We start from the raw sequence: 13,986 nt of genomic DNA on the forward strand, positions 1-13,986 counted from the left end.
GGGTTGGTGTTTGTTTTTGTTTTTATATTGTTCTTTGGGGGTGGGGTTTTGTTTTGTTTTGTTACGTTTTGTTTGTTTGCTGTTGTTTTTGTTTGTTTTTCTTTTTACTTTCACAGAGAAATTATGTTTTCTACGCCTGTTTTTTTCCTTTCCTTTCCATTAATTTTTTGGCCGTTGTTTTTGGCATCTATTGTACCAAAATGACTTGATTCAGCGATGTCATGTTTGCCTTTACAGAAAGTCTCTACCCGTGCCAACAGTTCCAAAGGCAGCCTCGTCCCCCTGTTAAAGCATCTAGCAAGAGAACTCTCCGAGAGAATTCCTAAGCCGCCGCCGCCTGCCAAACGTGTGGAGATCCTGAAAAAGAAAGAAGTTGTCATGAACCAGCTGTTGGACATGTTTCTCAAAGACAAGGCTCCTTTGATAGAGCCGTGTGTGCCAAACGCCTTGTTCTATCGGCAGAGATCGGCGGTGAAAAACCAAGCCTTGATGCAGAATCCTTACGCAAAGCTGAGAACTTTGAAACACATAGACGATTTCGGGAAGATTCGTAGGAAAGTACCTCGGAGTATACAGCAGCTGAAGAACAATCTTCAGGCCGAGAGGGAGCTTCTGGGCGACGACCGTAGGGAACTCGTGGACACCAGCTTTGACGACAACGCCGGAACTCTAAGTCGACCTATGACCTCTTTGGGTTTCTCTCGGGGGTCGCCGAGGTCGAGGATGTCTCGGCCCACCACGAGCCACTCGCTGAGGATCAGGGAGTGCCGACAAGAGGACGACCGTTACAGCACCTCCGCCAACCACCCGGACAAAGAGGACAGATTGGACCACAATGCCGTCGCGGATATCTTCGAAGAGATGGAAATGATCACGCGAGAGAATCAGGAGAATCGCATGCGGCTCATTTGCTCCGTGTCCGCGAAGAACGAGCTGAAGGAGAAACTGGAGAGGGTTCAGCGGGCCGCCTCGCTGGAGAAAGAGAAACGAGGCGAGGAGTTTGGGGAGCTCTACGACACCGACTACTTCGACTGGGAGACCAGCGAGGACAACCTGAAGGACTTGGAGGACCGAGTGGTCAGTTTTTGCCGGTCTGTGACCCCGGCGCGACCCTCGAGTGCCGTGACCAGGTCAACGGCAGCCAAACAGATGATCACGGAGATGAAGAGGTTCGAAGTTGAGGTAAGTAGTTGTAGCATTGATCTCCTTTGAGAAAGCTGTTCCCAAGTCTTTATATACTTCAGTTGCAACTTTAAGTGTTATTGTCAAGAAAACTTATAATGACATATGTACATGTATATGTTATATTCCAGGTGGGGGTGGGGGAGGGGGTAACTTCAGGATAAATTTAAGTGGCAGATCTATATTTCTTTGCCGTTGCTTTATAAAATTAATAATAATAATAATAATAATAATAATAATAATAATAAAAAGAATAATAAAAAGAATAATAATAATAAAAAGAATAATAATAATAGTAATAATAATAATAATTATCATTATTATTATTATATGCTAATATAATAATAATAATAATAATAATAATAATAATAATAATAATAATAATAATATATTAAGAATGAAAATAATAATAACTTATAATAATAACAATAATAATAATAAGAAGAAGAATAACAATAATAATAATAATAATAATAATAATAATAATAATAATAATAATAATAATAATAATAATAATAATAATAATGCATGTAATAACGTGTAAGGGCGATGTTTCATGCATCAGGGTCAGAAAATGCTAAATTCTCTCACCAAATGACTTGAATTTCAGCTTGAGAATGTTTGGCTATGTTTATAATTTTAGTGGTGTCAGTTTATGACTGAAAGCCCCCCCCCCCCCCCCCCCACACACACACACATTCTTTTTTCTTTCAACCCGTGCAGGACCCGTCCCTCGTCCCCCTGCCCGGAGGTACCGTATACGTTCACAAGAAGCCGTGCAGGTTCGCGCGGAGCAAAACTCCCGCCAGCACCAGCGTCCACAAGCACGTGCGTCGCTTCATGCTGTCACGGGAACCGGAAGTCTGGACAAGAGGAAATACCCCAGCAGCGACGGAAATCCTGTACTGAGAGCAAGGACTTTACAAGAAACTGTATACCTCCTTGACCGAGAGACAAAGATAATAGCATTAGGCCCCTAAATCTAATCAAGGAGGATAACACTTATTTAAAAAATCCTTCTTGGGCAGTGCAAGCTTGATACTCTAGACTTTGTTCAATTTGTGTAATCTCTCCGTATCAGTGGAAATGTTAATGCCGAGGCTTACTATTGGACATCTTTTTGGAAATCCGTCTCTAAAAAAGCTGGTGGAAATCTTTTACAGACTACTTATTATACTCAGCTAAAGCAGTCAACAGAATAAAAATCACAGCAAACTATTTTTAAAAAACCACCCAAAAACCCCAACAACCTCGACTAGAATCTACTGGTCGTTTTGATGGAACTTCGGTTGGAGCATTTTGTGGTGTGAGAATAAACATGTCACTATTGTGCTGTATAATGGTGATATTTTTCAGAGAATGTTTCGCGATTCCAAACAATAACTGAAAAGAAAAGAGAATGAAGAAACTAATGTGTGCACCGCTTTTATTTATCCGCATGGGGCGTTCGCACAAAAATAGCATATATTTTCTAGTACAGTTTAGTGAGAGTTTTGCGGCTCTCGCATGTTTATCTCGCACACATGCAACTGGCGTAAATAATAGATAGCATTTACCCGCCTAACAGCAAGATCTATGTGCTTTACAATCTACGTTATTATCCCAGCAGACCTGATAGCATTCTGAAACAATCTCAACTTCCTGGGAAGCATACGGCGTGTAAGTTATGACAACCTTACAATTTTGATGCACAACACATCACCACAGACAATCACTTCATGTACAAACACACTATAACTATAATGTATTGCATATCTTTCACCTGCTCTTAGATAACTGTTCTCGATGTATATCCCAACCAGTTCGCACAGGCTAGAGACAAAAGCAGAAACATTATTTTCATTATTTTGTTATTATGATTCTTGGTGCAGATGATGTATGATACTGTATTGTATAACAACGAATGGCATATACGCAATAATTGTTAATACATAATGTTGAAATTAATAGTTATTAATGTCGGTTGTGTTCTTGTGTCCATATTTCAATTGACAAACATTATAATAATAATAATATAATGATAATAACAATAATAATAATAATAATAATAATAATAATAATAATAATAATAATAATAATAATAATTGCATTTATATAGCGCATATCCATGCTCAAGAGCATGCTCTATGCGCTTTACAACTATTATTACCCCAGCAGACCCTCTGAGAACACTCAGAAACATTCTCGGCTTCCGCGGAAGCATACAGTGCAAGCTGCGGATTTCACGCGCTAAAATACTATCAAACTGACAAGATCGTTCACTGTCTATAGCCGGGTACCCATTTCCACCTGGGTGAAGTGAGGAAAATAAGTGCAAAGTGCCTTTCCCAAGGACATGGATTCGAACCCACGACCTTACGGTTGCGAGTCCGAGCGCCTAACCACTAGGCCACCGACGCCACTGCATTATACGAAGGTGTCTGGTTAAAAGCGATGGCTTACGCAATATTGTTGTTAATATATATTATGCTGTTAAATTCTAACACCAGTTGTGAATGTTGTTTTTGTGTTAACGTTTTTAGTTAGTTTTAGTAGAGGTTTTACGGCGCTCGCAACTGCACAAGATCATATGAGCGCCAAGGGGTGGATGTCAACAGAGAAGTCCTTACAGGAAATCAGACCTACTCTGCTCACCTCTCTAGCTTCAACAGCACAAATCTGCTTCGACTATCAAGGCACCCCGGAAATAGCGGGTCACAAGAGTGTGACAAACATACAAAAGAAGTAGAGGAAAATGACGACAGTAAGGATTAGGAAAGAAAAAGCAGTAGTTCCCTGTTGTAGTTCGGGCACACTTATGAGCATGACATTGTTAGATCAGCCCATTTACAATTCCCTTTGGGAATGGCCAAAGACACTTCAGTCAGTGGCATCGCCCCGGGGGGTTGTTAATGTTTCATAAATTGACAAACGTTATTTATTGTAGTACGTAGGTGTTTGGTGTCAAGAGCTGACAACAACTTATCACCAAAGCAGACAGCAAGCAGATTGAGAGAGAGAGAGAGAGAGAGAGAGGGGGGGGGGGAGAGGAAGAGAGGGGGGGGGGGGGGCATGTTCTCCTCTTCCGAAATAATTTACGCGAAAAATTAAACTTTTCAAAACAAAAATTCAGCAAAGGGGAAATGAGATTCCTCCAATTAATAATTTTTAAAAGCATCTAATAGAAGTTTTACGCCCCCATTGACACTGTTTAGATGAGTTAGGAGGCGGGCTGCTTCGACCTTGGCCTGCCAGAGCCAACACAGCCGGAAAGAGGTACAACCTCCCGGGAGAAAGACGGAGATACTCGATAAAAGTTCTAACCCTCTCTGAATTCGAACTTTGCCTGCAACAACGAAGTGCCTTACTACTACACCACAGACGTCTCTTTTTTGTTTTTTGTAAAGTGTTTTACGGCGCTCGCAACTGCATAAGGTCATATGAGCGCGCGGGACACACCTAATATTTTCAGTTGGTAGGACATTTTGAATTTTGCCCGGGTGGCGGCCGAAGCCTACTCTTATCGATTTTAGACCACCAAGGGATCTTTAACGTGCGCAACTTGCACACGGGTCCTCCGAGATTTTTCGCCCTTGTCCGAGAAGGCTAGCTGTAGATCTTTCCTACCAGAAGATCAGGGGTGTGGCTGAAAGACAGCAGTAAGAAGAAACGAAGGAGTAGCAGTAGAAAGGCCGCAGAAAGAATCAGGAGCCCAGAGGAAGGGGCAAAGGAGGTGAGGGGGTGGGGGCAGAAATAGGAGACGAAAGCAGACGACAGAATATTGCTAGAGAGCAGGAAATGAGGTGAAAGGAGACAAATTTAGAGAAGAAAATTTTTCGGTCGCTACCCGGATTCGAACCCGGGACCTTTGAATGAGAGGCCAACACCTTAACCTCTAGGCCACGAGAGCCCCCTCAGACGTCTCTCCAGAAAAAAAAATAGTATATGGTTACATCACGACTATATGTGTCACGACGCGGTGGAATCAAGTGCTGGTCAATTTTCTGCCATATAAGAGTTATTAATATCATCCTATGCAGCTCGTTAATAAGATAGATAAGATAGATCTTTATGTCCAAATCCTGGCACATTGGTTCCTTGTTTCGCCATGTACACACGCACGCACGCACGCACACACACACACACACACACAGACTTACCCTCACATGCATAATATAAATTAACAGTAATATAAACAATAACAATGTTAAGCTAGGTACATACTTAGTATTCTGATTGTAACCCAAAGGTATTCTGATTCTTGCATTTGGCGATAAAAGCACCCATCTAGTTTGAATTTGAATCAATGTCGAAATATTTGCCATGGAAGGAGGTGCATGGGGATCGACTGGTGTGAGTAGTAAAATTAGCCAGAAAATGGCTGAGAAAAATTACGAGGCAGAAAGTCAGAAATAACAGTGGGATAGCACAAAAGTATGACCTTCTGGTTTCTAGAGCACTTCCGGTTGACCAAGGCCTCAACTCCGCCAACAGACTTACGAATACAAACAAACACGTAGAAGCAGAAAACAAAAACAAAACAAAAATAAACCAACAAAATCAAGAAAAGACAAGAATGTTTCTAAAATCCAACTTTTTAATGCCCAATACTCACATCCATGTAAATCAAAGTGCTCTCATTAGTTTGTGAGGAATTCTAGTGAAAATGACAACAACAGCAAAAATAGAAGTGAACAAATAGTGAATAATTCACTTTCCAAACCCATGTTAATCACCAACTGTACAAATACAAACACAAAGAAAGACAAGACTGCATACATGCAGTGACCAAAGATCTATCTATATAAACCATAAAATACAGGACGTGTAAATAGAAAAAAAGAACAACATGAAGTACGGTACGAAACCCAAGGGTTGGTCAGCAATAGTCTTTTAAAAAATACACGTACGTGCACGTTGTATTCTGTTTGAGAGAGCATACTCACACATATGCATGCATGTGCACACGCACACAAAACACACTATAAAAAAACACACTCTCTCTCTCTCTCTTTCATACACAAATCTTATTTCTCAAAGATCAGACAGTTTCTGATACATGTCCGCACACATTGTAATTGTAGGCTACTCCCCACACATTTCAGCAGTTTATGGATTTCCATTCTACTCATGCAGCTTTGTCAATATTGTCAAGACTTGAGAGCACGCTTCAGAGACAAGATGAGGAAAACCTCAGTTGTTCTATGCACAATCACCATTGTCAAATACATCATTTTTTTCAAAGAGGGGCATTTACTGACAAACTCTAAAAAGGTGAATGAACAAATGGAAGAAAGTTCAGAACCTATAACAACACTTCACCTTTACACCCAAACTTTGTGACTTCAGTTGTGATATTCTGGAAATTTCCAAACTTTTTTTCACTTGCTTGCATATCTCACACAGTTTCTTGCAGCTTCTAACCGTTTATTTTGATGTGAAGTAGTTAACTGCTAGTCAATGCAATAACAGCGACATTATGGAATATATTAGATCAAAAGTAAAATTTTAAAATAGACATAGAACAGCAAAACACCACAACAATGAGCAAACAAGTCAGTACAAAATGAGAAAGAAGGAAGGAAGAAAACACAACACCAGAAGGGAAATATTCTGTTTAAGAATAAGTAAACATCCTCAAAAACAATAAACAACTAACAAATGTTGGAAATGGGGGGGAAGCTGGACCCCTGCACAGACACAACTTGTGAGCAAGCGGAGAAGATTCGTCCTCCTGGGTTGGAGAATGACGAACAGCAAAACATCAACACAATATATATGCTATGACTGACATGCTGGCCAGACGCTGAACTAAATAAGTCATAGCCAAGTCTCTGACATCAAAACTGACACATCACAACTAAAAAAGAAAGGTAAAAAAGTAATACAACATTCAGAGTACCCGATCAATTGATGGCAGCTGGTACTGGATGGACTCGAGAAAGCTGAGGGAAAAAAAAATTAATCTTGACTCGACCAAACACCAGACTTTTGTATAAAAGTGAGAGATGATAGGCAGCTGGGCAATGAACAGAAAAGACATTAAGATATGCATCTTCTGTTCCTTCCCATCAAGCCTTAAATGCCTTCTTCACAGTCGACTAAGATTTGTAAACCTTTTACATGAACTTCGATTTTCTTTTGCCCAGAAGCAGCATAAGTAGCTGTCTTGCTCTGAGTAAAAGATGAGCACAATTGTCATTATGTGATGGGAAAAAGCAACACAGACAGACAGACAGAAACATCAGAGGGACAGTGAAAAAGTATAGTGCAGGGCTGAGGTCAGTGTACTCACAGATACTTCCATACACTTACATCAATGGACTTTCAAATACCCCTATACACTCATATCAGTATACTGAAAGACACCTCTATACACTCATATCAGTATACTGAAAGACACCTCTATACACTCATATCAGTGTGCTGAAAGATACCTCTATACACTCATATCAATGTGCTGAAAGATACCTCTATACACTCATATCAGTGTGCTGAAAGATACCTCTACACACTCATATCAGTGTGCTGAAAGATGCCTCTATACACTCATATCAGTGTACTTTCAATTATATCTTCTATTGTTACACTCATATCTGTGTACTGAAAGAAATCTCTATACACTCATATCAGTAAACGTGCAGATAGGCCTACTTCAGTACACTGATACACACTGACCAGACCATTTCACTATACCGTTCAGTCTTTGTAACAAAATCTTTACAGTACTTGCCACATCTCTGTCACCTCCCGACATTATACATTCACATTTGTTCTCTTTGAAAACCATTGTACCTTTGTAAAAAGAATTATATCACAGGTAAAATTGGCATTGGTGTGCTTGAATAAATATGACTTAATGGCGACAATGCACAAGTTCATAATACCAGAACCTGTCAGAGAGCATCACAATAAATACAATGCTATGGCAGTCATGTACAATCTCCTGTGACTTTTTAAAAATTACTAAAAAGTAATCATAAAAAAAGAATGAACAAAAAAAATCTGGTGTCTTACTGAAAGTTACCGACTGAGACTGACAAAATCTCTCGGCTGTTAACAATTGCTTACTCATGATCTTTGGGCAAAATAAAATTTAAAAAAGCAAAATACAAAAAATTCTTCATAACAACAGAAACAGAGCTGATCATTCTTTATAAACAAACAAACATAGGAAAAAGGTCTTAAAAAGAAACAGATTTCCAGGATCTACACTAACACTGCAGTTGTCGCTTAAAACACAATATGTTTGATTTCGTACACTGGAACCAAAATAGGCCCCCAAATAAAACAGACATTTTCATAAAAAACTGTTTAAAACATTGTATGTTACAGATATGTCGCATAATACTTATTGTGACAAGATATGAACAGCGAAAAATAAATAAGTATTATATGTGTTGCAAAGAAAAATTACTAACTCCAGTTGATGCTAATTAAATATATATAGCATATATATTCATGCTCAACATCATACTCTATGTGCCTTACAACAATAAATACCCCCATCAGACCTCAGAACACTCGGAACCATTCTCAGCTCCGCGGGGAAATATACCGTGCAAGCTGCGGATTTCACACCCCCAAACACTAACAAAGTGACAAGATGTTTCACTTTCTATAGCCAGGTACCTATTCCACTTGGGTGATGTGAGGAAAAATTGAATAAAGTGCCTTTCTCAAGGACACAACTTCCGGTCTCTAATATGATTTGAACCCATAACCTTATGATTGTGAGTCAGAGAGCCTAACCATTAGGCCAGCGAACCCATATTTCTTTTTACTCGCCTTGCAATGCGAGTTCAAATGGAGTTATTCATTTTTTCTGAGAAAGCAAAGATATTATGCTGTTCATTCTCCAGCACAGGGACTTGTAATGTTTCAAAAGACCCACACATAAACATTTTTCAACCTTGTATAAGTCCATAACATTAAATGGACAAAAGTAAGAAGAAGTGCACACTTGACAAAAAATATTTTCTAAAAACATATGCACAAAATCTGAAAACTTTTCATTGTCACGTTTCTATTTACAGTTGGACTGCTTGGTACTTGTAGAGGTTAAATGCACTCTCAATATTGAAAGATGGCTTTAAGAGGCGGGATCTTCCAAATGACCGAGCCTGGTCTGTGGAGAGCCTTACACACTCCCAAAACTACACGAGTTCAGGAACACTTCAATGAGGGATTGAGCCCAGGATCATTTGCACCATAGCCCAGCATGATACCAGCTGAGTTAATGGTGCACCCCCCTAATTAGATTACATGTTTAAAGCAGGCTCCAATCTTTCCTATGAAAAAAATTACAAAAACTTTTATCACTAAAACCCTTTATTAACATTAATAATCTCAACAGACCAAATCTAATTCTTCCAATATTCTTGAAGCTCGAAGTACCAATCAAAATCTGCTTGGACTAATAAACAATTGCAAGACACTGTGGAGAGTGCCTCCATTTTTCCACCAAATAGTTACGTGACACACTACACAGAAACACTCATGTGACACATTTAACAACACACCCACAGGGGACACACTAATTGACAAATGCATCTGACACATTAAACATGTTTTCAATCCGACAAATGTGACACATTAAATAAGACTCAAATGAGCACGCTCACTAGTTTCTGACTTTATTACATCCAACTTTGGCCCCTTGCAAAGCAAAGCAAAGTCCACCAACAAGCTCTCAGTGTACTTCCTGTGGATTTCCAAAGCAATTCTTCTATTATGTATACCATTCAAACATGTCTTGGGGATTAGATTTTAAATCTGACTCCACAGGTTTTCTGAACAGATTCTTGAACAAACCCAAAGGAAAGAGGCAAAATCCGTAATAACTCTACTCTATTTCAGAAAGTACATTTTAAAAATAAACCCAAAAAAACCCACACACGCAACAAAACAAAAACAAATAGCAAAAAACAAATCATTGAGCTTTCACTTTTGGAAACGTAGAGCTAAATGTGTATACTGCTTCCTCAGATTCTGAAGGGAATCATGAGATTTCTTTTTAAAAAATGAGTTCAATAATTGCACATATCACTGAATAATGCTTTGATAACATGCTTTAGTTTTAGTAGAGGTTTTACGGCGCTCGCAACTGCATAAGGTCATTTGAGCGCCAAAGGGTGGATGTAAACAGAGAAGTCCTTACAGGGAATCAGACTTACTCTGCTCACCTCTCTAGCTTCAACAGCGCAAAGTCTGCTTTGACTATCAAGGTACCCCGGAAATAGTGGGGCACAAGAGTGTGACAAACATACAAAAGAAGTAGAGGAAAATTGACAATAGTATGGACTAGGAAAGAAAAAGCAGCAGTTTCCTGTTGTAGATCAGGCACAGTTATGAGCGTGACATAAATGAATCAGTCCATTTACAATTCTACTGTGCAGGAACGAAAAATGTCCCTCCTTTGGGATTGGCCTAAAGACACTTCAGTCAGAGGCACCGCCCCGGGGGTGACAACATGCAAGGGACTAATGGCAAAGATAGAGATTTAGAGCATGGTTTGTTCTGTTACCAGGGAGGAGGATACATACAGAATCATATGTGTTGTGTTGGACATGTCTCAGACGGCTCAGCGGGGGGGGGGGGGGGGTTGAGTAAACTGGCACAGGATAACACTGTCAGTAGCTCCTGTTATCACAAGTCTTCTTTAAAAGTTAAAAAAACGACATGATGGACGTCACACTCTGTTAAATATCTAATTATAAGGATATATGAATATAATGAGAGGCGTTGTGGTGAAATCAGGCACTCATCAAAATAATGAAATCTGAGAAATCGGCATTTTACAGCCAGTTTGGACATTTTTTTCTAATATTTGTTTATTGTCTCCTTCTATGTCCATTCAAAAATACTTTTATGTGTGGATTTTAGAGAAAAACGTTGATTAAAAGCACCAAAAAATGTAAATTTGCAGTTTCCAAGGACTCTTAAGCTATGGAAGTCACCAAACATTGGCGGCCATTTTCTCGCTAATTTTACCTCTGCAACCAGGCTACCCCACCTCCTCCAATTGCAAATATCTCAACTTCTATTCCAGATTAATTAATATTTTTTCATCAAAAGCAAGGCAAATAAATAACCTCTAAGACTATACCAATAACTCCATAAGCCAAAAAATGGACGAGCGCCTGATTTCACTGTGTCCTGAAACATATGATATGAAAAATAAGAGGCTCTTCTTGCAGCCCACTGATGTGCACTTCCTGTTGAGCCAGCCTTACTGTTCACAATACAGGTAGAAATAGGACAACAAAAGCTACATAACAATTTAATTGGTTGTGAATATCGTGATAGTAACATAGTAGAGAGCAGCGGCTGTCCCAAAGCATGCACAACAACTGCACATGGAAGAGAATGTATGAGGGGGTCTATACACCAACAGAGTAGGAAGCTAAACAAAAAAGTACTAAAAAGATCAACAAGTCTTTAGGAAGGTCCTTATGGCTGCATGAAACAGCGGGGGATGGGGGATGACAAAAAAAAAAGAGAAAAAGAGAGGCAAGCAGAACATCTAAGAGTTAAAGTGCGCTGGGTTTTAACTGCTCCATGGCCAAGCATGTTTTATACTCAAATTCTCTGGCCAGGCAGGCAGTGAAGGGTTAGGTGCTAAGCAATGTGCAGGCAGCTCTAATATGTTATAAACAGCTTCACAAAGTTCTACAGCAAAAAGCAATACTGACTCTGATGCCTTCACGTCAACATTACACGCAGTCTACACAATGTATCTATGTATCAGTGGAGAGGAAAAATAGTGAAATTTGATTTAGTCCTGTCATTGGAATAATCATAATGATCGTTGCTGTTGCAAAAGAAGTTTTCAACTCTAATAAGTAACTCAGTTTAATCCACCTTTACTGGTTGGAAGTAAAAAAATTGGAGCAACAAATTTTTCTTGTGACAACAACAATATGTAGTTAATGTAGTTAGGTGAATACATGTGAACTTTTGAGTGCTTGTGAGTACTTATCAGGAAGAGAACAAGAGCGTAGAACTGAAATTCAGACACATAATGAATGACAACAGCTGCACAGTCAGTTTTGGCATTAGTCAGTAGTCCACAACAACAAAAAAAGAGGAAGGTAATACATAGTCGCAAGTCTCTTTGCCTTTTCAAAAACAATTAAGTGTCCTTGTGAAAGACAATCAAAATGTCCAAAATCAGAGGTCAACAAAATCAGCTTCTCTGAAAATATTTAAGCAATGTTGACATAACATCCAAGCATCCCCACTTTTTTCCCTATTTAACACCTTAAAAAATATTTTTTTCGCAATAAAAAAATGCCCGCTGTAACAGCCGAAATTATGAAATAAATAAATGTTTAGTGTCTTTAGAAAGTCATACACATTCCATTTAAAAAATGGAGGGGATCTGCAACAGTCATATCTATGTTACAGCAGAGGACGTCAGACAAAGATGTCATTATTTTGGGAGTATTTATTAACAGCCCATCAGCAACAGTCTTCATCAAAATACACAGCTCAGTTCAGCACACACTCAGGGAAAATTTGCATGAGTTCAGTAATTAAAACATTAAAAATATTAAAACTTAAAAATATCACTTTTGAAGTACTAACATGCCAGTTAACTCAATCTGGACAACATACATTGATTGCGCATTTACAAGTAATAATATAAACATTACAGTCATGCAGCTGTGGAAATCATCTCCGATCTCCAACCATAAAAAAGCACAACAAAGCTTTTATATAATCATAAAAATTTTAACTGAACAACAAAATGTTTTGCTATTTTTTGAAGCGATCAGAATCGAAAATACCACAATTTCCCTTATTGTTTGCTCTTTTGATCCATAAGTTCTTTTTCCTCAAATAAAGATCACATATCTTTCATAGCTGCCACTTTCCCGCTAAATAGCGGAAACTCCGCTTCATCTAGCTTTTCCCGCTACTTTCCTCCGTTGGACCGCTCTCGGTTGCAAATTGTGATACTTTTTTTTTTCACGCGGAAAACACCGAACCGGGAGAGAGACGAAAACACGGCTTGCGCATGACGCATGTCCGCCCGTAGCTTTCTACTTCCGCTCTTCTTGGCCTAGCGCTAGTTTCACTTTGTTTAATGTGGAGCAACACAGTGTCGATCGGGCATCAGGACGTTGGCGCGCCGAGTTGTCAATGAAAACGGCGGAAATTTGATGCAGAAATAAAAGGAGCTGGAATGAGAAAGAAGCAGCCGGTGTTCGATTTGAAAAGTTCATTAGAAAATTGAACAAGCCGTTTGCTGCCCTTTGCGTTTGGTGCGATAAAGTCACGGCCCGCGGCATTCCTGTACAATTGCGGCCCCGTTTGTTTACATGACGGCTATTGTGGCTGTGGAAGTGAATCTAGATCTAGATAATCTATCTCTAGATACATGTATAATCTAGATCTACAATATATTTAGATATCTAGATTCTAGAGCTAGATTAGACAGCCTAGGCTATAATTTTAATTCCGTTGAGATCTCTAAGTAAGAAACACATTACAGGGGCACTAAGTGCAAACGGGACTGCAATTGTAATAGGAGTGCCGAAATCGTTCAGTACAGCGACAAAGGTGTTGCCTCCTTGATCCAATACTGCTCTACATCGATGTACAAGTTTAAAGTGAAAGAAATCTTTTTATGAGACACCAGCTGACAACAAACACTGGATTTTTAGTCACCAAGTCCAAACTGTGTCCAATTGGCTCAAATGCTTGTTAGTCAACTTAGTGCCTTTGTTTTTTTTGTGTGTTTTTTTTTTCAAGTACATTTTAATTTCAGTTGCCTATAGTTAACAAATATGACAGTTTTCCCTGCCAAAACCGTAGGCT

General features: G+C 39.2%; 1 protein-coding gene across 1 annotated transcript; it reads left to right on the plus strand.

Moving 5' to 3' along the window:
• Positions 1-237: 237 nt before the first annotated feature.
• Positions 238-3,135, plus strand: LOC118477140 (the record flags this gene model as incomplete). The annotated part of the gene is given in 2 exon segments (XM_035968351.1): positions 238-1,182; positions 1,906-3,135. Coding segments are annotated over 2 exon segments (1,131 nt in total), but the record flags the coding sequence as incomplete, so codon positions are not given.
• Positions 3,136-13,986: the final 10,851 nt, after the last annotated feature.

This window comes from Aplysia californica, unplaced genomic scaffold (genome assembly GCF_000002075.1).
Source record: "Aplysia californica isolate F4 #8 unplaced genomic scaffold, AplCal3.0 scaffold00003, whole genome shotgun sequence".
Classification (NCBI taxonomy): Eukaryota; Metazoa; Mollusca; class Gastropoda; order Aplysiida; family Aplysiidae; genus Aplysia; species Aplysia californica.